This window comes from Elgaria multicarinata, chromosome 9 (assembly GCF_023053635.1).
Source record: "Elgaria multicarinata webbii isolate HBS135686 ecotype San Diego chromosome 9, rElgMul1.1.pri, whole genome shotgun sequence".
NCBI lineage: Eukaryota > Metazoa > Chordata > Lepidosauria > Squamata > Anguidae > Elgaria > Elgaria multicarinata.
Window position 1 is genome coordinate 20,305,272 of NC_086179.1, and position 24,179 is coordinate 20,329,450.

At 41.5% G+C, this 24,179-nt stretch overlaps 2 protein-coding genes across 2 annotated transcripts in view; one reads left to right on the top strand and one right to left on the bottom strand.

Moving 5' to 3' along the window:
- CACNA2D4 (calcium voltage-gated channel auxiliary subunit alpha2delta 4) overlaps positions 1-24,179 on the top strand; it is a 177,753-nt gene that overhangs the window by 95,581 nt on the left and 57,993 nt on the right. The window lies entirely within an intron of this gene.
- The window catches only part of LRTM2 (leucine rich repeats and transmembrane domains 2), a 29,109-nt gene continuing 10,986 nt past the window's right edge, over positions 6,057-24,179 (bottom strand). Inside the window, exons 2-4 of the mRNA XM_063134898.1 lie at positions 14,467-14,620; positions 9,611-10,201; positions 6,057-6,724 (exon numbers count right to left, since the gene is read on the bottom strand). Of these exons, the coding sequence (XP_062990968.1) occupies positions 6,270-6,724; positions 9,611-10,201; positions 14,467-14,533 (1,113 nt within the window). The 5' untranslated portion in view covers positions 14,534-14,620 and the 3' untranslated portion in view covers positions 6,057-6,269. The remainder of the gene's footprint in view (positions 6,725-9,610; positions 10,202-14,466; positions 14,621-24,179) is intronic.

The following is a 24,179-nucleotide window of genomic DNA, read 5'->3' on the forward strand; positions in this document are numbered from 1 at the left end:
CATCTGTGATGGCTGAAAAGTGACAGTTGAGAAGATCAGAGAAAGGAATATCTGAGGAGCAGTTGCTCATGGAGAGGCGAGAGAGAGAGATTATAATGATGAAAGGAAGAAGAAGAATAAAGAACGAGAAAGGAAGAATCTCATACTCTGGAAGAGATTTAGAAATATGATTTCTGTAGTCACTCAGGAGTGGGACACATTTTGCATATGCGTTTTTAACTTGTCATTCTCACGTGGTGGGAAGTAGGAGAAGGACTTGTGAGGTGTGATCTCACTGATCATCTTCATTGCCCTCTTTTGAACCTGTTCCAGTTTATCTGTATATTTCTTAAAGTGTGGCACACAGAACTGGACACAGTATTCCAGATGAGACCTGACTAGTGCAGAATGAAGTGTGTCTGTTACTTCCATGACTTGGAAATTGTGCTTCTATTAATGCAGCCTAAAATCACATTAGCTTTTTTCGCAGCCACATCACACTTTTGACTCACATTCAGCTGGTGATTGAGTGCAATCCTGGGGCCCTTTTCACATGACTTGACAGTAGTACATGTGAAAAGAATAGCAGAGCATTGCTCCATGTTTCTCCAGAAGGCAGGACTAGATTGAATGTGCTTAGATTACAGTAGGATAGATTTCAGTTGATCATTAGGAGAAATATCTTGATGGTAAGAGCAGTTTCACAATGGAACCAATTACCTAGAGGGCTGGTGGGCTCTCCCTCGCTGGAAGTAAAGTCATCTGGAGAGGATGCTGTAGCTCTGAATTTCCAGCAGTATTATGATGAGAAAACGTCCTTTAAAATAAGAGGGTTTTTTTGGATGGGAGGACAGGTGTAATGTAGCTATGATGTGACAGGTTCAGAATGCCTAGATGTCTATGGACACATAGGTCAGGATGGAGTATGGTTTTACGAAGGGTCTTGTATTTAAATTAAGCTAGTGATTTTCAGATGGTTATAAAGTCTTGGATTATTTAAAAGAAAAATAGCACAGAGTCTTATAGCACCTTAAAGACTTTTATTGTGTGGTATAGCTTTCGTGGACTAGTGTTCACTTTATCAGATGTATGGTTCTCCTCACTTGGCAGACATATACAGCAGAGAGAGAAAGAGAGAGTGAGAGAGAAATTGTATACAGTGGTGGCTTTATTCTCATGTGAATGCCAGCTGAGGAGAACCATATATTTTATGAAGTGTATTCTGTGAGCGTCACCAGATGAGTGTTTTATCGCATGCTCACTACTGCCCACTTATGAATGTTCGGTGTCCTTTAGACGATGATGACTGCCTAATGTGCACTTTCCGCTCATTATTCCATTGCAAAATAGAGCCCTTTTAGTCCATCTTAAAAAAAAAAAAACCTACGGAATGTGCTTCCATTTCCTGCTGTGTGCAGGAAAAGTGCCACGATAAAAATGACCCATGAATGGGCCATGTAGTCATTGCTGCTTCCTCTTTTTCTCCCTGTGTAAAGAGAGCTTTGCTATTGTGGGACAGCAGCAGCAGGAGGCCATATTGACGGGAACGCGAAAATCCACCCATCTAATGACGCTCTGTCAAAGCTGATGCCATGGTAAATCTGTTGGTCTTTAAGGATCTACAAGCTCTTTAGTTGTTTTTGTTGCAATATGCTAACCTGGCTATCTCTCTTGGTTGTTGCAGTATTCACAGGGGCATGATCTAATCCATATTAAATAATCGTCTCAAACCCATCTGTGGTTCTTTCTGTTTCTTTTGTATTTATCTCTGTGTTGGAGAACCTCTTGCTCTCATGGAATTCCTGTAGGAAATTTTCAGAGGAGCAAAAGTGGGTTATTTCCACAAATAAAATTTAAAACATGAGTTACATAGGAAAATACATTCTTTATTATTATTCTAAAACAACAAGCCAGAAATATAATATACCTTTAGCTGTTTTTTTAATATATATATTTTTAAAAACCTTGTTGCTCTCCCTTAAACTCTAACAAAAAGAAAAAGAATTGTATATGCCATCTATCCACCCTCCTTCTCCTTCCACCAGAAACTGTATTCCTGGGTCATTCTGACAGTACCAAATAAGATAAAATGTCCTCGGTTGCTATATTAACCTACCAGTACAGGAAAGCACGTTTCTTATCTATACCACCTTTCCTAGTAGAATAGATTGTCCTTCATGATGGCTTCTTGCCAACAACCAAGAACATTTTTTGTTAGCATAGTTTCTCCTTAGCTGTTTGCAGGCCATAGATGATACCCACAAGCACAAAAAGGGAGTTTTCACAAATCATGTAGAAATCTCTACGTAAATTTTATTCGTGCATATTTTTGCAATGATGTCACATGCACATGCATTATGGATGTTCACATTGTAGCATTTTCACATTTCTAATCAGCTTCTGTTCAGTTTTAATTGGGACAGGTCAAGACCAAAGGAGAGCCAGGCTGTTTCATTTTCAGTGATGTCACATTGGCATCTGTCTTTAAAACAAGATTTACTTATACATATGGGAAACAAGCTTCAGTAAGAGTATTACAATTAATAGCTGGTTAGTTAGGGATATCTATTTAAAGCAGGGGTAGGCAACTTGTGGGCCAAAATATCTGGATGGTCACAAGTTGCCCACTGCTGATTTAAAGTTGTCAGGGTTATTTCCTATATTAGACCTGTAAAAACAATGTACTGAAATATCATGTTAATTAGAAACATGCACTCTTTATGCCATTTGTGAAAACACCCTATGTGCTTGTGTATACCAGTTCTAACAGTAGAGTCATATCACTGAACTCCAAAATTATCTCCTTAATATATGTTACATATCCATGCACGTCTGGTAGTATTTCAGTCTTATACATAGGTAGTCTGGTATAGCCATGCATACTAGGAGGAGTATACTGACTCTGCTGAAGGGCCCCATGGCTTAGGTATTTATCTGCCTAGTTCCACTTGAACTGCAGTTCTGAAATGCTCTACCCATGACCTTCTCAAATTGAATAAGTAATGTGAATTTGGTAAGTCCAAAATTCTCTCCTTATAGTTTTTTTTGTGCTGTCCACAACTACAGTACCTACTGGCAACTATACAAGAATAAGGGTGTTCTAAATCCCTGTGTTCTCAACATGTGGATTTTGGCCAGCTTTATGTGACAAGGTGATGAGATCCAAAACATGTTACATTCATTCTGTGGGTTGCTAGAAATTCCAGGATCTTAGTTTAAGATTGCTAAATTATGTATTTTTCCAGACCTTCCTGTCACAGCTGAAGGCATAGTTTCCCGGTCAGTTAACAAAGACATTGCCCAGACAGGCTTATTGGATTCTTCAGTCAACTCAACAGCTTTTCAGTAGCTCAATGTAATCCCAAAGTGCTGCATTTTCTTTGGGACTAACCAATATCCATCCATTATCCTCTACTTTTCTCCAAAGCTCCTTCTTTGTCCCTTCACTCACTTCCCCTTTTCAGATGTGGGTTTCTAAACCTGGACGTATCAGGGCCAACCCTGTGCTATATCAGTGAGAAATCAGAATAAAGGTTAAGTTGTAATTAAACTCACAACATGGAAAACAAAATGTTATTGGCAAAGGGAAACCCATCAAATGTGATAATAGGGGATGAGAAGAAGAAGGGGGTTCTTTCACTTTCGTCCTCTTTGTATTTTCATTCCCCAGTTCTTCTTATCCCCTAAAGACACATACACATATCATTTGTTTTGTGCAATCATGTCAACGTTATTTCTAACACGTAAAATAGAGATCTATAAATATACAACTCTGACATAAGTCCCATTTCAAGTATGATTGTGCTGCCCAGTATGTTACAGAGGTAAGTTCCTTTGGGAAGATTATATAGCCAGTAAGGTTGGAATTGTATATCCAGCAGGCGGAATACTAGTGGTCATTTGCTGGGTTTATATGTAGTAGGAGCAATACAGACATACACATCAACTGGCTGGAGTCTTTAGCAGCCTACTTTTGCCCCACATCAGTCTGGGAAAAAGTAGAAGTGGAGTTGGGTACTTGTTTAGTACTTGGAGGAACTGCAATACATACGTGGTACATAGTGAGAAAGAGTCTATCCTCCATTCTTGGAATTTGCCCCTTGCCTTGATGCTAGCTTAATGCAAATAACTCATGAAGTAAGATGCCACAGTTAAATCCCATTTCCCACAGTGGCCTCCCTAATGTTCCATAGGAATTTTTTTCTGTCACATCACCTCTACATGAAGCTTATTCCATCTTTATGGATCCAGTAGTTTTTTGCTAGTAGAATGAAAGAGGATTGAACTGCTGCTCCTAAGATGAAATCTCAAGTCCTTCGCAGTGTTCCTGTTTGCTGATAGATTTGGAGATAAATTAAAAGAAAGAGAGCATTGCTTCCATTCAAAACCAGCAGCAGCAGCTAAGGAAAGGACTGCGGATCATCTTAAAAGCATCTGAATACAACAAAGAAAGGAAGAACTCTGATGACCTGGTCCATGCCCAGCTAAGGTGATTGCTGGCTCTGTTCCTGATTTGCTGGAGAGATACCTCTAAATCTAGGCCAGCTGCCAGGATGTTTCATGACTGCAAGGATCACAGTATCCACAAAAACTGCGGCTGCACGACCTCTCGTGTCATTTTCCTATCCCAGGAATACCCGCTGTGACGGGCTAGAGCAGGTTACCATGGCAATATGTGCTCTCCCCTGGAGACAGCACTTTATCCCACTTTCAGTGATATAAAATGAGTCCTTATGGTTGGTTCTCTCTCTCCGCTCCCACCCCCACCATCAATTTGAAAAAAGATGAGGTTAATGTGACCTGCTGTGGGCTTGGGAAACATACCCAGAGTAAGAATTTATATATTCAGTGTATGTGTGTGCACACACACGTATGTATTCATGTATGTCTTTGTCTGAGTATATGCATGCATTATATGCATGGATGCTTCTCAGAACATAAATGATACTATCCATATGTATAGTAGGAACCTCATGTGGATTCTCAGCATATATACATACATGCCTATATCAGCAAGGTGTTTACATGAAAAGCTGATCAACATTTTCAGATCCATAACTGCATCTCCTTTCTTACACATTTTACACTGAGACTCCTTAATGTTTCATTCATGGGTGTAAACAAATTTCCCTAATCCTCCCTATCTAATCCACTCTGTTACCTTGCATATGTGAGATCAGCCACATGCCTACGCCAGTGATGGTAGCTATGACCTCCAGTTTGTGTAATTTCCTTATAACCATCTACATGCTCCTCCCCAAAATACTCTTTCTGAGGTGCTCAGAAAGGCAGTTCTCTTAAATCCTCCAAGAGGCCCACTTCTGCCACAAAGACTATAAGAGCCGTTCAGATTAATTCTCTAATATTGCAGATTTTGGAGGATGCACATTCACCTTTCTGAAGTGACCGCCCTTTTAATAGTCATGGCCCATCCTGCCTCTCCCTCGTTTTATTTCTTTTTTCAAATATCTTTAAATGCCCTTCATTGTAAGGATCTAAACTATCCATATGAGATGCAGGTAGCTAGTACATTTTTAAGCTCTCTACAAATAGTGTACAGATGATATGTAAAGGAAAAGATGAGATGTGTATAGGAATAGGTTTGTATGGAGATGATGAGCCTGTCTTAATATGTTTGTATCTGCAGTGCACCCTCTATTATATAGACTACAGTATATACCAGATGAAGTGCATACCATGCTGCTTTTTTATCTAAAAAATATTCATTCCTTTCTAGTGTTAAAAGCAGGAAAACCATGTTATCTGGGCTCAGTTAGAGACCTTGCATTGGTTCTAGAGTGGTTGTGAACTGGGTTTCTCTAACCAATACAGATGATGGAGAAAGGAGAGATGGTTGTGCAGTATTATCAGTGACCCCTCCTATGAAATTTAGACACTTTAACAGGGGTTGTTTTGGTGGCTTTGGCTGCTCATTTTGAGATTCTATAGGAATTTGCAAAGAAGTCAGGAACTGAAGCAGAGACGGGAGGATGCCATGTTGGTTGAGTTTCCCCAGATGAGAGCATTAGTGGGGAATCTTGTGCAAAGAGGAGAAATGATGAGCACTTGAGGTCTGACTACAGTTTATTTGCTTGGAACTACATAAGGGCAGAGGGAAATGAGAGGAACCAAACCCAGAGCCAGGCGTCTTGAACCCAGAAGCACATTTTACTAATTGGATGAATCGAATAGTAGCACGGTCCACCTGTAGATCTGGGAAGTTGTGGAAAGGCCCAGCCATAGGCCTCTGTTGCATCCTGTCCTCTTCTACTATTAATTTCCAACAGTATTCATGCCACAGAGGAGATCTGCTTTTGTTCTTCATGTTCACCCTCTGTGTCACCCATTAATGGTTGCCTCTTCTTCAGCTCCCGATGGTACTTAGCCATGAGGGATGCATAGATACAACCATAAGCTGCTGCCACTACCATCATGATACACACAATGCCACAAACCACCCCAGCTATGATGACTGTGCCAATGGCCCGGCGCACACTGACAGGCCGGTATCTTTGCTTCTGGGGACAACCCACGCTGGGCTCCTCTTCTACTTCAGGGCTTGTTTTAGGCTTGGGAGCTGTTGGGCTTCCCTTATTGCAAGGAGGGCCAATATTGTCCAGCACAGTAGAGCTGTTCTCATCCTCCAGCTGGGAACAGTAGTTAAACATCTCCATGGGCACCATGCGCATATCCTTCCCCCGCAGCTCCTTAGGCAGGGTACATGCCAGCTGGTCTATCTTTCCTCCTATCCCACAAGAAAGAAGAAGAAGTGCACTTAGTAGTTTATCTTGGTGTTGGACTATACCATGTTCATTGCAATAATCCATTTCTATGCAGCTGTTGCGGCTGTATACTGAAATATAGGGTAGTCTCTAGTTAAATATTTACCCATCATAGGTCAAAAAATGCAGGATTATAGACTGAATCATTGTTACAGTGAACATTTGCTATTCGCTTCAATAAGTTCATCCAGGCTTCTCTCATTTTTTAAAAGAAAAAGCAATTAAATAAAAAGCATAAAAAATGAAAACAAAGGACAAAAACTTAAATTCAACAATCGCAGCAACAGCAACAAAAATGATGGAGAAACTCTCAGTTTAGACTAGCATCAAAAGCCTTCCAAAAGAGCCAGGTGTTCACCAAGAAATAACAAGTGAACAATGATTGTCCCAGGTGAGCTTCCTTGTGGGGGGCATTCCATAAACATTCCACAACTAAAAAGCCCCTGTCTTTTTTATCCACCCACTGAACCTCAGAAGTTATTTACTTATTTATTCATTTATTTATTACAACATTTGTATCCTTCCCTATATCACTAGGATCTCAGGGCAGCGTACAGATAAATTTATTTATTTATTTATTTATTTATTTATTTATTACATTTTTCTACCGCCCAATAGCCGAAGCTCTCTGGGCGGTTCACAAAAAATCATACAAACAATATAAAACAATAAATATGCACAGCTAAAAACAAATTAAACCAAATTAAGTATATATATGGGAAAGGATGGTCCTTAAGGTAATCTGATATAAGGCTGTTTAGGGCCTTAAAGGTTCAGACCAGTCTGGAAACAAAACGGCAATCAATGAAGGTGGAACAATATTAGAGTTATTGTTAACTCAGTCCAGTTAATAATCTGTTGGCAGCATTTTGGACCAATTGAAGTTTGCAGGCACTTTTCAAGGGTAGCTTCCATGTAGAGTACATTACAGTAATCTCATCTGGAAGTTGTTTATGGTGTTTTGTATTTGTGTTGTACCCCACCTCAATCCAGAGGGAAAGGCGAGTAAGAAAATTATTATTATTATTATTATTATTATTATTATTATTATTATTATCATCATGGTTAGGTCTGTTTTCTCCAGGAATACTGGAGATACTTTCCTGGAGGTTCCTGGGTGCAGCCAGCATACTAGTTTAAGCAGGTTAAAAGGAATCATTGCCACATGAACATCCAAAAGCAGCACTGGATCCCCCACATGAAAACCTATGTTTTAAGGCGAGTAGCTCCATCTAAAGCAGACTCTACACTTTTCCCTGGATCAACTGATCTCACAGTACTTCTGCCTTAACTGATTTCACTTTGTTGACCCACAAACAGTTCCTCACTGCTCTCAGGGTTTGCACTGCCTTGCTAGAGTATCTGAAGAAACCTCAGCCCAAATGTCAGTGTCTAGAACCTGGGGGCTCAACTAGAAGACCTACAACGAATGTTATATTTGGGTTCAGGTAACCCTCAATTCATAATATTACAAAGAAACTTGGTATTACAGAGGATAATGTATTTCAAAGATAGAGGGCATTTATCTAGGTGAATGAGGGCCTAGGTGTGAGACTTCTGACAATCTCAGGTTATCAGGAAAGTTGACTTTGTGAAGTATGCCTCTGGAAATGGAAAATGGCAGCTTAGCCTTTATATTCCTCCCGCCCCGCTGTCCTCCCCAGCCTTATAACTATCAGTGGTGCCAACAGTTCAGTTCTGATGGCACTGAGATTTTAACCCATTCAATTTAGAAGCCAGGGATCTTTAGCAGATCAGAAACTCCTGAATAATCTGTGGCTAAAATGGGAGACCCCTCTATCCATCAGCTAAGAAATATTGTTTGCTGCTCTAAGAAATCTCTTTACTTTGAGCCATCCATTGCTTTCTATTCCAGCACAATGCAGGGTGTATGTCCCATAAATTCTCATGATTTTTCTCTCTAGTAACAATTTATAAAGATCTTTAATTTGCCTTTCACTCAAAAGTGGGCACCCTAGGTAACTCAGAAGAAGAACTTGAATTCTAATTATTAAAATCACATACATGAAGAAGATTAACCAGTACCCAAAAAAATGGTAGCAGAAATTACAGGTCTTATTTTAATGCAGGAGATGGTGCACTAGCAGTTAGAAATGCTTAACATTTCCCTCCAGTAATATCAAACACATTGCCAAATGTGACTGTCAATTAGCACATTATCAGTGACCTTTGAGATGTATACTATTGAGCCATTTTTACAGATGGGAGGACTTGGACACAAAATGATCCTGGCCAGTGTCCTAGCTCCATTAAAGTAAATAGTGAATCACCATTAAAAGAGTGGAAACCAAAGTTTACCCTGGGCACAGTAAAGTGGTACAGCTGAGCTCAAATCTTAAAAGTTCAAAAGCCAAACCTCATAATAAATGCTGTCTTTTCCCTGAGTAATTTGGTCTTCAGCACCAGTGAAAAAAATATTTGAATTTGCTCTGTGACATTATTTTTTCATTCTAGCGATATTTTTCCTAGTGTGGTGATTTGCGATCAGTGAGTTCAGAAACTGTAAAATGATCTAAAGGACTTGATACCTTCCCCTTCTTGATCCCCCCCCCAAAAATGTATTTACTTCAGGGAGACTGAATTGCTGTCAGCATCTGCAAAAAGTACTTTGGCTGAGAAAGCACTTGCAATCCAAACTACAACACACACAGCAGGATTAAAATGCATTGTGACTATTCTCCTGGTTCAAGAACAAAAATTTAGGTCAATCTGATCTGTCCAACGTGTCTCTTCTATCTAGCTGCTTTTTTCAGCCCTCTAAAGCCAGCAAAAACTAGCATTGAATTACTTTAAGTACTGATATTTGGACCTTTTCAAATGGTACCTACCTCGGTAAGAGAACCATTCCATCCAGTATTTGAAGTCTCTCAGGTTGCAATCACATTCCCAGGGGTTATCTCCGACTTGCAACTGCTGCAGACTAACTAATGGCTCAAAGGTCACCCTGTCCAAATTCTGCAGGCGGTTTGACCTGAGGGAGAGCCAGCGGAGAGAGGGCAGGTCATCAAAGATGCCTGAGGGGATTTGAGCAAGTCCGTTGATGGAGAGATCCAGCTGACGCAAAAGAGCTGTGTTCTGCAGAAGGTCTTTGTCCAAACTCCTGATGCTGTTGTTCCTCAGCTGTAACTCAGTGAGGTTCACTAGGTCTCTGAAAACATTCTCAGGAAGTTGGTCTAAGAAGTTGTTGGAAAGATCCAGTCTCTGGAGGGCAGACAGGTTGGAAAAGGCTTGCCCTGGTACGATACTTAGCTGGTTGTTGAAGAAAAGAAAGGTCCTGGTATTTGTAGGAATGTCCAGGGGTATGGATGAAAGGCCCAAGCCACTACAGTCCACCTCCAGAGTACCGCTGTTGCATTTGCAAGAGGAAGGGCAAGTAAGGAGGGACTCTGCTGCACAGAATGAAAGCCAATAGGCAAGCACTACACAAGAGAAGAGGGGGAAATGAACACATATTAAATCATTCTCAGTAACTAGATGTACACACAGTTTCACTTAGGAATGTTGCCTTACATTGCAGCCTGATGCAGAAGTGTCATCATCTTAGCAGTATCCAATAAAAAGAATCCACCTCCTGGCCCACAGGATTGTCTTTCAACACACTCAGTTCTAGCTTTACATCACTAGTTGCATGATTGTATGTATGTATGTATGTATGTATGTATGTATGTATGTTTAGCCCCATCTGTTCAGATAGACATCCAAGCTTCTACTTTAAAAACAACAACACCTCTCCCTCTTAAAGAAGGAAGTATGATCAGATTGGTAGCCAAATGAGCTTTCCCACAGATGAATCCTTGTTCTGCCAGATGGAGTCCCATACTGAGAGCTTTCTTTCAGCCTTTTATGAGTTAGCAGGGCTAAGGAATATACATCCTTATAGTATCATAGGGAAGAAACATCAATGTACTCCAGAGGGCTTTGCTGCCTAATGCCAGAGTGCTCCAATATCATCAAGAATGGTTGGAGAATAATCCAGAGCTATCCATCTACTATGCTCATCATCTAAGGCCCTTCTCCAGGTGTCACCTCTGAGGGAGGTTTGGAGGCTGGAAACAAAGGAGAGGGCCTTTTCAATGGTGGCCCCCTGATTATGGAACGATCTCCTCAGCAAGGCCCACCTGGCATCAACATTATCTTTTCAGTGCCCGGTTAAGACTTTCCTTTAATCTCAGGCATTTGGCAACATATGATAAAGATTTTTAATCAGGTCCTGGGATTACTTGTTGATGGTTAAATCTCTCTCTCTCTCTCTCTCTCTCTCTCTCTCTCTCTCTCTCTCTCTCTCTCTCTGTGTGTGTGTGTGTGTGTGTGTGTGTGTGTGTGTTGTCAGTTTATACGTTTGGATGTAAATGGATTTTATGTTATGTACAATACTGTATTTTTAAGGTTTTTAATCTTTATAAACCACCCAAAAAGATTTGGCTATTGGGTGGTATATAAAAAAAGGAATAGTTCTGGTAATATTTAATTTGATAACTTCTTAGAGAAAAAAATTAGCCTTTCAATGTATTTTTTTAGAATAGTATTTTTAATAAACGGGTGGGTTTTTTTTACTCCCGCTGCTTTATTTTAATGTATGTTTTGTTTCTCAGTTCTAAGATGCAGCTAATTAGAGCCAAAGGGTGACATCTAAATTACCAAAATACATACTAAATAACTAACACCTAAATTAAGGTCAAAAAGTGAGATGAGGCAGCCTACCAGATAAGCCTTGCACCATTTCCTGAAGGTCAACAAATAAGGACTCACAGGATGGAGCACAGCAGCACCAAGTTCCAAAGATATAATCCCCTAAAGAGAATGAATGCCCTGCCATCAACTTCCCACAGTGAAATAACAGAACCATAAGAAAAAGAGGGTTCCACCTGATCTTAATTATCTTCTTACTTCTCAGTTAAGTGAATTCACATCTGCATATGTCCAGCAGATGCTGGTTAGTGCTTCTGCACCAACTCTCCTAACTGAAGTACCCCAACTTTTGGGGGTCTGCAGGTACATTTGGAATTCTGAGAATGTTGTGGGGTGCTCTCACAAAATGGCTGCCATAGTGGATGTACCCAGTCACAAAACTCCCATTTCCTAGGAGGCAAACTGGGGAGACTAAAAGAAAAATAATGTTCCTATGACTTAAGTACAAGGCAGAGGTAGGGTCTGAGTTCTAAAACACAAAAACATGCCTTTGAATCCTCTGTTTTCTGTTCCTGTACCCACTTCACAGAAGACAAACTGATGAGGCTCAGAGACAAGTAACTTGGCCAAGAAACTTAGCATAAGGCAGAGGTAGGATCTCAACCGCAAATGCCAAATCACATATTTGCTCACACAGCGCACAACAAAATACCCATTGCATAGAAGGCAAATGTGATGTTTAGAGAAACACACCCAGTAAAACACACCCTATCCCCAAACAGGCAAAAGCTGCATATACCCTACACACACACACACACCCTAGGCAAAGTAAACATCACGTACACACATTGCAAAAAACAAACAAACATCCAACCAGGGAAAAGACACACACACACACACACAAAACTGAGGCAAAAGACACACCACACCAAAACAAACAAACGAGGTAGCATTCACACATTAAAAATGGTTAAAATCAATCAGGAGGGACAAGGAGCCTGGATGGCACCAAGGGAGGTGTCCATGGGCACATTGAGGCCATGGGCGTCATGTTGGAAGACCCCAGGCTAGGTAGCGAAGCCAAAATAGGGGAGGTTTGCTATGGACCCACAGGTCTCTTGCTGCCTTCCATTCAAGCAGGGGTCAGGGTCAATAGCATAGATGTTACAATGGTTGCTGTGTGCCCTGAAAGCAGATCCTATTGTAACTGGTGTTTTTGCCTGGCTAGAAGTATTTAGTTTCACTCTGGGGCATCTCCGTCTATGGATGTAGGGTGATGCTTGAAAGAACAAGAGTGAGGGAAAAGTGACATGAGTCATTCAAGTGATCCTGCCTTTCTTGGGTGCTTGACAGAAGTACCATATTAATAATACAGTGATATCTGTGATGATGAGAGAACATTTAGCTACATTGTGTACAGAGAAAGGTGAGAATATATCAAGTAAGGCTATATGGGTGACACTCTTCTATGTTTAATCAAATGCCTTCCGGTCTGCTAGCCCCTGGCTGAGCACTTGTGTGATATCACCATTAGTGATGGCACACTGCTGTCTCTTCCAAAGATCTAGATTCTTTCAGGAATTTCATTTACATCAAAACTCTACTGCTGGAAGAGATCTAGATTCTTTCAGGAATTTAATTTACATCAAAACTCTACTGCTGGAAGAATGGCCAGGAGAGGGGGGATCCCTGTTACTTAAGTGGCTGAGGAAGCACAGACCCCAATTTTATAACTCTGCAAAAACAATAGTAATGCCATGGTGTGATTTAGTGGGGATACAGATACGAGTATTCAGATCTCAAAAGCCATTTTATTTGTGGATGCTCAGCAGAGCAGCTAGATAGTTTTCATCCCATGAAAAGCAGCAATAGCTACTAAACAATAGTCTAAGTGAAATATTCAACATACTGTATGCTCTTATGTCAAGTAAAGGTAATGTTACTTTGTGGGATGTTCAGAACTTTAGTAAATTGATCCAGGAATATAAGATTAGGCCTGGGCTCAGTGGCATTTAGAATAAATAATTTATAATAGCAATCTAGAGGCAAGGGTGTATAACAAAGGCAAGGCTCCTAGGCAAAAGGAAATAAATCCCCCAGCAAATTTCATGGACATCTTGTATTCTGACCCCTAGTCACACTTTTTTTGTTAGAGCCTATGCCCCCTGCTTAGCTTAACTGCATGTATCCTCATTAACAAACTCTTTTCATAATGCACAGCAGAGATTGCTTGGTGGTTCATTGCCGTACACTTAGCCTGCCTTTTACTTCCACGGCTCCTGCTTTGGAGTCTCTACATTCCCAGATTTTGGAGCTGATGCTCCAGCAATTATTCTTTACTGAGAAGGTGAACAAGATTCCACTGGAAGTGATTAGTTGAAAAGAGTAGTTGGAGTATCCATGCATGTATTTTGCTGTATAGTACTGTTGATGACATATATTTCCCTAACCCCATCACACATCACAGCTTCCCTCACACTGCCAGAAACACCAGAAAGAACAGTTCACAAATGGCACCACCTGTCCTTTTCCTTTTGACCTTCGCAAAATGTGGGCACGGCCCTTAGAAATGTGGCTATTTAGTTTGGACGGCCTACTGAATACATAGGACATGGCTCTGATGAACAGTTGTGGTTTCCTAGGTGTGTGTTATTGGTCAGCTGTCATTTCCAAAGAAAAGCATAGCACAGCACACACCTCAGAGTGTGCAGCCTTCCCTACACTTCAGAATGGTGGGGGGTTGGGTTGCCATTGGAAAACGTATAATGGAGGTTGTTGTGATGTTAAAATACAGACATGGTATTTATTTATTTATTAAAAAGCATTGATTGTGAAAGGTGATAGAACCTCTCATACACGTTGTGTATCCTTTTGCCATTTGCAGCAAGACAGTACCCACCTTTCTGCCCTTCTCTCACTCTCATAGAAAAAAATCTGACAGCTAGATCACGATCCTCCCTTTGAAAGTATAAAACACTCTGGGGTTTTTTCTTTCCCATCCTTTGAGAATGAGGGGCCGGCCTCCTGTTTAGCAAGCAATCTGAACAGTACTTACAGCTAGTTTCTCTCCATGTCAGGGAAAGCCTGTTGCTCCACCAGTAGCCTCCACTCAGAGACAACATGATGGTTGCTGTTTTCCCCACGGTATCTTATGCCTGCCAGCCAGGCTGGCACACGTTCTTGCAGGACTGAACAGCAATCTGGCCAATCTAGAAGACAAAAGCAGAGCAAAAAGCATATGGCTGTCAGGTGTCTAACAGAATTATACCTAGGTCTGGAGGAGACCTCAGTGAAGTTAGCTGTGCAAACTAATAGGAAAGGGGAGGCTACTTTAATAAGTTTGTTTAAAAGGTACCCACAGAGGATTTGCAGGCAGTAGGAATGCCTCCGAAATGGTGCTAGGTTGATGTACTTAATGCAAGTTTCCTAAAGCAGTCCCAGCAATCAGTCTAGGAATTCTGTATGCAGTGAGCAGGTATGGTAACACCTTAGTGCCTCCCAATCATTGGTGGAGGAAAAAGAGGGGTAGGTGGTAGGAGGGGCAGCAAAAAGTCTAATGCCAGCCCTGCCTATCCATGGATATGATAACCAAATTCTAATGTGCCACAAACAATAAGCAGAAATAGCCAAGGTGTACTGAACAAGTAGTGTTCATTGCTTGAGCAGTGCAGGTGTACTGGAGTCCTGCAGCAGGGAAGACACCTACAAATAGTTTAAATATAAAATAAAATGAAGTTTAGGCATAGAAATGGGTGGGCAGGGTTTGTATTGCATTGTTGGTAACTAAACATATAACAAACACTATCCAGTATGTATCTCTGTCATTCCCTGGCTGTACCTATATTCTATGCAAAAATTGCAATAGCAGTAAATGTGCTACCTGGAGAAAGTATTGCATTTACAAAATAGCAGTTTTGAGAGGTGAAAAAATACAATGTCCTTGCCAAAAGAAGAGCAGCCTTGAGGGAAAATATGCGGATTACATGCAGCAATAAAGAAACACATGTACATTCATTGGGAGGGGGCAACTGATTGTGCAGAAAGGCTTGAATCATCCCTTCCTCATTCTATCCCTGGTACTTTTAATGGGAGGAGTGTTGGCAGTCACCTGTCCACTCAATGGGCAACATCATACAGAAGGGTGTGTGGGGAGACTCTAGGGAGCATTTGAATCTGTCCTGTGCTTGTCTTGCATGTAGTTTTTCTATGTGTTCAGTTCAGAGTAGGGCTGATACTATGGCATTCCTGATTGGAAGTTTTCCCCCAGCCCAATTGAAGGAATCTTCCACCCAACCAAACTCATCTTTTTAACCACAAAGAGTGCCCCACTCCTGTGCATGCTTACACACAGCAACCTCTGAGTAAGTGGTGCCTTGTTAGTTCAATCCAAACACCTTGTACCTCAGTTAATTAGTAATAAGAGAAGTCCCAGACAGGTTTGAGCCTGTGTGGAAGCTAAACCTTCTGACCTGAACATCCAGCTCTCTAATCTGAGATGTGCGCAACTATTATGTATTTATTATTTATTTATTTATTTATTTATTGCATTTTTATACACACACACCCCAATAGCCGAAGCTCCCTGGGTGGTTCACTACTCACTGGCAAGAGGAAATAACTCTTCATATGCTTAGTAGCACTCTCGAAGTAAGTTCACACTGTAGCTTAGTGGTCGAACACATGCTTTGTACGAAGGAAGTCCTAGGTTCAATTCTTGTCATTTCCAGGTAAGGCTGGGAATGACTCCTTTCTGAATCTCTGGAGAGCCATTGCCAGTTGGTGTAGGGTATGCTGAGTTAGGAGGACCCATGGTCCGACTACATATAAGCATCCTTTTTGATGACTACAACACCAAGTGATCTTCTATATGATCACGGACAGACACTTCAGTGTCACTTCAAACAAAATGTTCTTCAATCATTAAAGCAGCGTACAGTAATCAAGTGTACAAAAATCAAGGGATGTACATGCTATAAATCTTTCACATGGTCCTGGGCTGCTTCACATGCCTCCAGCATTCAAAATAAGTTTGACAAAAAAACACTGGTGAGTCCCAAATGTGCCACCTAATCCAACGATTTCCCCGTGGTCAGTTGTGGCGACGCATTCACGTCATGTGGCTTGCAGGGACCAGAAGCACTGAAATCCATACTTCAGATCCTGGGGGGGGGGGAAGGGGGGAATAAGTAAATAAAATTTGCGTGGCCGTTCCCTTAGGAACAAGCTTGGGGATCTTTTGTGCTGACAAACTTCCCTTCCCCCCTCATCCCTTCAGGATGGTAGAGTGGATTTCATGGCTGCAATGGGGATGCCCATCTCCAGTGGGGGCGGGGAGTATCGAAATCTTAATCATGCAGCAGCTGAAAAGCAGGAGAATGAAAGGAGAGGGTTATGAAGTGGTGGGGGAATGGCAGGAATTTCATTTTAAGCTAAAGGCGGTGTGCGTCCATTTCTATGCATGCATCTTAATTGGAAACCTCCGTGACCATCGTTTTTGTCCCCTGATCATCATAATGAGACACCATGACAACAGGTCCTCCCCCTGCCCTTCAGCTACCAAAATCAGAGGAAGGAGGGGGTCGCTGTTTCTGGTAAGCATCATTACAGCTCCTCCTCTTGCTCTTTCAGGTTCATTCAGGGGGCAGTTTTGCAACCCACCCACCCACCATTGGCTCAGGTGGGTGAGAATGCCCACTAGAAACGGACCCCCTTCCCCCCCCCCACCCCCTTCCCCTGTCCGCTCCTTGGAAAGGTTATATCTCCCCTTTCCTTTCGTTTTTAGATTTGTACAATGTGCCCGAAGCGCGGTCCACATCTATCACTTTCTCCTTCCCCCCCCCCCCCCACTTCCCTTCATTCATTTATTTTGATGGGCAATCAAATCCCCCCAAAGGCTCTTAAATTTGCACAGCACAGAGGGCGAGAGGATTTGGTGCGGTTCGTGAAAGCTGTTGAGGGAGATAATCTGACACGAGGATGCAGAGGGGAAAGATATTAAGAATATTTATAAAAGATCTGCTCCCACACACACTGCCGCTGCCACAATACACACACACACACACACCACCTTCAAAAATAAAAATGAGTTGAAATCTGTCCTTGTACCTTCTTGCAAAAGGCAAAGCCTCAAGCCCCTTTCTGCCAGCCAGAGTGCAGTGCTCCCACCCCAGGACTCTTAACCAGCCCCTGAAGCACCCTTCGGTCATCCTCTTTCCACCTCCTCCCCTTCCTTAAGCCAAGGCAGCAGCACTTACCTGGAGCTGTTCTCCTTCCCCGCCTGGGCTCTTGCCAAATTCTACCTTCTTTCCTCTCTTTCTCTGCCTCGTTTATTCCCAGCAAAGAGGCTTGCTCCTCTCTGAGACTGTGTCCTATTTAACTCCCCTACCCCACAGGAACCAGCGGCGGAGTTAAGCTGACAGCCACAGAGACTTAACCGGCTGCTCTGGCTGGCTGGGGCGACAGAGTTGATCAGTTTCAAATCCTGTTGTGGAATGATTCCGTCCTCCTTTCCCTGAGGTATTAGGAACTGCCTGCCACTCTCTTTGCCTCTTTCATTTCCACCCGCATCACTCAGTCTGGTTTTGCTTGGGTTGTTGTTATTACAGCTGGCTCTGATGCTGTGGACGACGCACCTGTATGGCTGGGCTCAAGTACAAGCAAAAGAAATACACCTTTCAAAAGGACAACGTAAGGCTCCCTCCAATCTGCTTGTGTTGAGAACTTTAAGGCAGAACGTGTCTGTATTTCCAAAAAAAAGAAAGGTGCTGCCACTCAAGCCTGACAGGAAACCATGACAGCCTCTAACTGGAACTTCTTTCCCTGAATTCTGTGAAAATAGGCTGTTATTGTTACTTAGGGCTGGTTCGTACATCCATGTTCATCTCTCGATGATTGCAGGATCATGGTAATTTACAAGTGGGTGCTTCCAAACAGATGATCCTAGCACTACCAATCAAAAGGCATTGTGCAGCTATTCCATCTTATTCTCTTTACTAGATTCCCCCCACCCCCAGTAATAAAAGAGATAGTAGCAGTGGTGGGAAAACACAGGAGGGCTACAATTGGAAGACAACAACATCTGGACCCCCTGTAAAATTCCATGAATGAGGCAGGGCAATTGCACAATAAAAGCCTTCTTTGGAAGAACCCTGTTTTAATAGGCTGTTACAGATTGCATATCCCAGAGCTCCATCAGTCAAGTGTTTTATTGTACACTCGTTACTGGGCACTCACGGATTTTCGCGGGTCCCTCTCACAACATCATCTGCCTCCTGCTCACCTTCCACCCCTTCTAGACTTCTTTGCGCCACAAAAAAACACCCCAGTAAGTCCAATTTATTTTAAAGATGGAAGTTGCCGCTATCTCCTGTTGTGTGCAGAAGTAACAGGATCAAAATGGCCCACTGACTGGGCCATATGCACATTGTTTACTTACTCTTTCAAAAGAGGAAGTAATGAGGGACAAATGCTTGGGCGGAGAAGCAATTAAGCAAATGTGATTTTTTTTCCTGTGTGATGACGCTCTGAGTTGCAGATTTTGTATGATCTCACATTATATTGAACATGGTGCTTTTCAGTGGGTTAGTTCACACATTCAGCTATTATTATTATTATTATTATTATTATTATTATTATTATTATTTAAATTTCTTAGGAAAACTTCCTCAGAAAAAAGTCTCAAAAGGGACTTGTATATTACAACAAAAATTAAAACAACCAAAAATGCAAAACAATTTAAAATGGCTAAAAACAATTAAAAATTAAATACTACTTTCTGATCAAAACAATTAAATAAAAAAGCCCATCATATGCAGTAAAATTCCTGGGAATATAGGAAAGTCTCAACCTGACACTGAAAACATTACAGTATTGGAGCCAAGCGGACCTCACTGGGGAGAGCATCCATCAATTATTCAGGAATCAAGTGCAGAAAAAGCTGATGATGTACATGAACAGAAGGAAGGCACCCTGCATGTTTTCTAAGGCACTGTCTTCATAATTACTTCATATGTTCCAGGACTGTGCCTTGGCATTAAAAAACAAATTCCAGGAGTCAGTTCTCATGAATCCTTGCTCAAATTAATCCCCAGCATGGCTGAATGTTGCCCCCAACCTCAAGGGGCTAGTTATGAATCAAGTGAAGAAATAACAGCGAAGAAGCTGCTTCTGAGTATGTGCAAAGTGCATTTCCTGCATTATTACATCATCACAGGATTACATATATTCCTCTCTCTCTCTCACACACACACACACACATACTCTCTCTCTCTCTCTCTCTCTCTCACACACACACACACACACACACACCCCAATATCTCTCTGATTGGATGGCAGGACTTCCAGCCTGGTGGGTATGACTTCCAGACATCTCTGATCCCCATCAACTTTCCTTCTAGAAATTTAAAATAGTGTTTTATAGGGTTAGCATGCTTTTCCTGAAAGTGCCTCTATGCCTTTTTAAAAATAAAAAAAGTATGAATTTATTTAAACATCAGGATGCTTTTGGGAATAATGGCTTATTTGGAGCACATTATACTTAATTAGCAATCATTTGGGAATGATAAATTTCCATTATGGTTAATAGATCTTTACATCCATCATCAATTTCATCTATCATTCATAATACTATTATTATACAGCTGCTTAAAATTATTCATAGAGAATTAGGCTGACAATCTTTTGACCAACATATATATCAGAAAACAACAAATGTATCCCAGCTTTTTAATCCATCAGGCATTAGAATTCTACCATCTCTAAATTTGATCAGATAGGCAATTCAAATCATGCTAAAGATAACCAATGCTTTTTTACTAGTTGAAGAAGTAATTTTTGCTTCTAAAACTGTGTAGTGACTATTTGTGTAGTGCTTTGGGCGTTAGAGCTATTTCTTATATTCTTGCTTTCCAACTTTTGGAAGCCTCATCAAAATGGATAAAAAGGAAACTAAGTATCTGTAATTATTCTAGTTACTTTTCTCCAGAAAACGAACGTTTCTGTGCCTTTAATAGTAACAGCACAGGAAGGAATTCAACAAGTATATCCCTTTTTTGATTGAGATACAATCCTAGGGAAAGCTGCACCTGTTGAATTCCTGCTCATCCTACACTGGAGGCAAGCTAAAGGAATACAGCAGGTGTGGGAACGCATTTTTTATTTTGGACCAATTTGCATGTCATGATAAGCTACCTTGAAAATTGCTAACCCATGTTACTCCCGATATATGATCAGGTGCTCTGAAGCTTGCCATGGCGTGTTTCCCCCTTAGTCCTCCTGCCTGCTCCCAGCATGTATCTCTTGGGTCTTTGTGCTACAGCCTCAGGAGCCTAATCCGCTAATCTGCTAATGAGTGCAAATGTCCTCATTAGCAGAGTAGAGTTTACTTTATAGATTTTTTTTCAACTTCAGGGAGTTTTGCACATATTTACCATTATTTTTTCCACCTTCATGGAGGTTTCTGCAAAAAATATTTAAAAAAAAGAAGTTCCTGAGCTTCGGGGAGATTTGTGCATAACTAACGTTTTTTTTAACTTTTGGAGAAATTTGTGCAACTTCACTAAAGTGCAGTAGTTACTGCGAATTTGCACAAATCTCCTAAAGTTTTTTTTAAACATACATTTGCACAAATCTCCCCAAAGGTGAAAAAATAACATTAAATAAGTGCAATTTCCCCAAAAGTGAGAAAGAAAATAAAGTTACATTTGTACAAATCTCCCCAAAGAAGGAAAAAATAATTTTAAATCTGCACAAAAACAACGTTGAATATATGCAGATCTTCTCAAAGGTGGAAAAAACTGTTAAACATGTGCAAGTCTCCCAGAAAGTGCGGGGGGGGGGGGGAAGGGGTCACTGTCTAGGGAGGTGATGTTGTATCAGAAGAGGCACCGACGGTAAGGGAGGAGGGAGGCAGGAAGTGGCACTAGCAAGATTACAAGGAATACCAGGGTTTTTCATTGCTCTTGTGAGGCAGCTTTCCAACAAGCCATGCATAAGCCGTTCTACTGGGTTTGCACATTACAGCAAGCTCTGGAAACAAGTGAACCTGAACAACACAACAACAAGCCATAGCTTCTCAGGATGGCTTGTGCATGATTAACAAACCATGTTGAGGAAATTGCTCCAGGTTTGGATGTCACAATAAGCCACCTTGAAACAAACATGGATGACAACCCATCACGAGTTCTCATATCATGAGAACCAGGTCAGTGACCTGGTTTGCATGATCAAAGGGTGGTTAATATGCCACGGTGGCATCTTGAGTGCCGTGCATATGCCAGTCACGTGCCGGGGAGATTAGCATAACTCTCGGCAGTAGAGCTTGTTGTGTCATGTGAACCCAGCCAGGGTGGCTTGCTGCCATGGGTAAACAAGCCAGCCAGAACCCTACAATCGTCCATGGTTTCTTGGTGGCTTGTTATACACAGCAACAAGCCACTCTGCCTGGATTTACATGACACGACAAGTTGTGCTGCCGAGCATAATTATGTTAATCCCCCCGACATGCATAGCAGGAGAAATAAGCCACAGTGGGGGAAATAAGCCCAGCCACAATCATGTGAACCAGTTCATTGTCTTGTTCTTTTTCTCACTAAATAACTTCACTCCACACTGATTTTCTGTCTTAAGAATCTTGAGGGAGAGGGAGGAAGGAAGAAAGATCATCTTAAGATCATCACCACCCACAGACTTTCTCTCTCACACACATTCACTCAAACTCCATCCATCCTCTCTCTGTCTGTCTGTCTGTCTCTCGCACATGCACACACACAGCTTCTGCACTGCTGTGCTGGTGCTCTTTAAAATGCCTACAATTCCTTTGGACAGGGTTTGTTTTCCCTTTCTCTCTTCCCCCCTTTTCCTTTTCTCTCTGTCTTCTCAACTATTCTCTCTCTGCCACCGCACTTTTGCTTCTACCCCCTGCCAAAAACTCGCCAACTCCTCACATGCTTCTGATGCATATCAATTCAGCCACCACTGACAGAAGGAGAAGGAGAGCAAAATTGGGAAGTAAGCAGGTGCAAGCATGAGCTTGGAGGCACATCCATGGAGTGTGGCAACTGGATGACACCACATTGCTGTAGCAACTACATTTCATGGTTGGACCTCCAAGCTCACACATGTGCCTGCCAAGTTACTTTCTTGTTCGCCTTGTGGCAGCAGCTGGTATGGGAAGGTACAGGTGACCCTGGGGAGTGCATAAAACAAGCCCAAGGGCCTCATGTGGCTCATGTGTTGTCCACTTCTGGAACAGAGCACAAGTCTCTGGTTGGTGAGTCAGAAAGGACTCATAAGTGGGTCATGACTTGACCTAGGGTGGGTTGCAGCAGAGGTGTCTCTATCATTTTATTTCGAAAAAAGAGAAAGATAGCAAGAACGTGACAATATGTATAGGAGGACAGATCTCCTGTACCTTAAATAGTTCCAAGAGGCACAGCTTTTCAACAGACACAGGCCAGATCTACACCAAACAGGATATGACACTTTGGAAACAGTTTGAAAAATGTATATGGAGTGTGTCCTGGTCCCTAACAGTTGTCACAACTGTTATAAACCATTTTAAAGCAGTAGTGTAGATCCTGCCACAACTTTTTTCACCCCCTTATGGTTAATTGCATCTACTAAAATTCCATCTTCTTCCAACTATTAGAAGTACAGGAGCCCTGTCCCCCTCTTACATCTGGCAACCCTAGAGGCAAACGTAGGAAGATGGTCAGGAATGGATGTAAAAATTAAAACAGGGTCCCATGTTGCAATTAAAGCTAGAACCTGGGTCTGAAATGGTTGAACACTGCTGCTCTGTATAACCTTCCTCTCCCTTCACAAATGTGAGAATTCAAATCAAACCATGCTGGGCACATATCGAGGTGTGTCTTACCTCTGGGAAATGTGCGTCTAGATTAGGTGTTAGATTATGATACAATAAAGACTAGTGATACAGCAGCATGAACCACACACCATGGCACAGGGTGGATTTTGGCCTTAAAAGCTCTAACCTGCACTGCCATCTCAAATGGTTGAAGTTGTAGTTAAGCATTGCTGTGCAGTGACATTTAAATATGTAGTCACATGTCCCTGAACAGACATAGGGTATAAATCTGAAGAAAGTACAACATAAGGCTGCAGTCGTAAACATATTTATGTGGAAGTAGTCTCCCTTAAAATCAGTGGGATTTACTTCTGAATAAATGTGTGTCAGATCAGTTTCCTGTTGAAATCAATGAAATTAAAATACAATTATGCGTAGGTTTATCAGTGTGGGAACTGGTAGTTGTGTGAGCTTGCTTTTTGGACATGGAATTTGATTAAGGGCTCTTTGGGCCCTTAATGTTCTGTGGGTTCAGTGGGATTTATAGCCTGATTTTAAACATGTTTACTCAGATGCAAGTCCTGTTGAGTCCAGTGAGATCTTTTCCAATTAAGGCTGCCATCCTTAGAGCGTAAGTCATAGTGATTGAACTGATTTGCTTATATGTAAAAGTTTTCAGTACGTGCTGCCCATGTTTTTAGGATTGAGGTCATAAATGTGTTTCACTTTTGCAGGATTGCACTTATGGGTACATGGGTTTTCTCCATACTTTAGATTTAAAAAATAAAAAAAAAACTATGATCATGCTGTGAAATAAAACATGAGTATAAGGACATCCACTCAGATGGTATTCAGACAGTCAGGCACCCACACACATAATAATATAACACTAAGTACATGAGACCATATGTACACACATCAGAGAGTAACACTAAAGTCCTTCTCAGTTGCTTTAGTCTTTT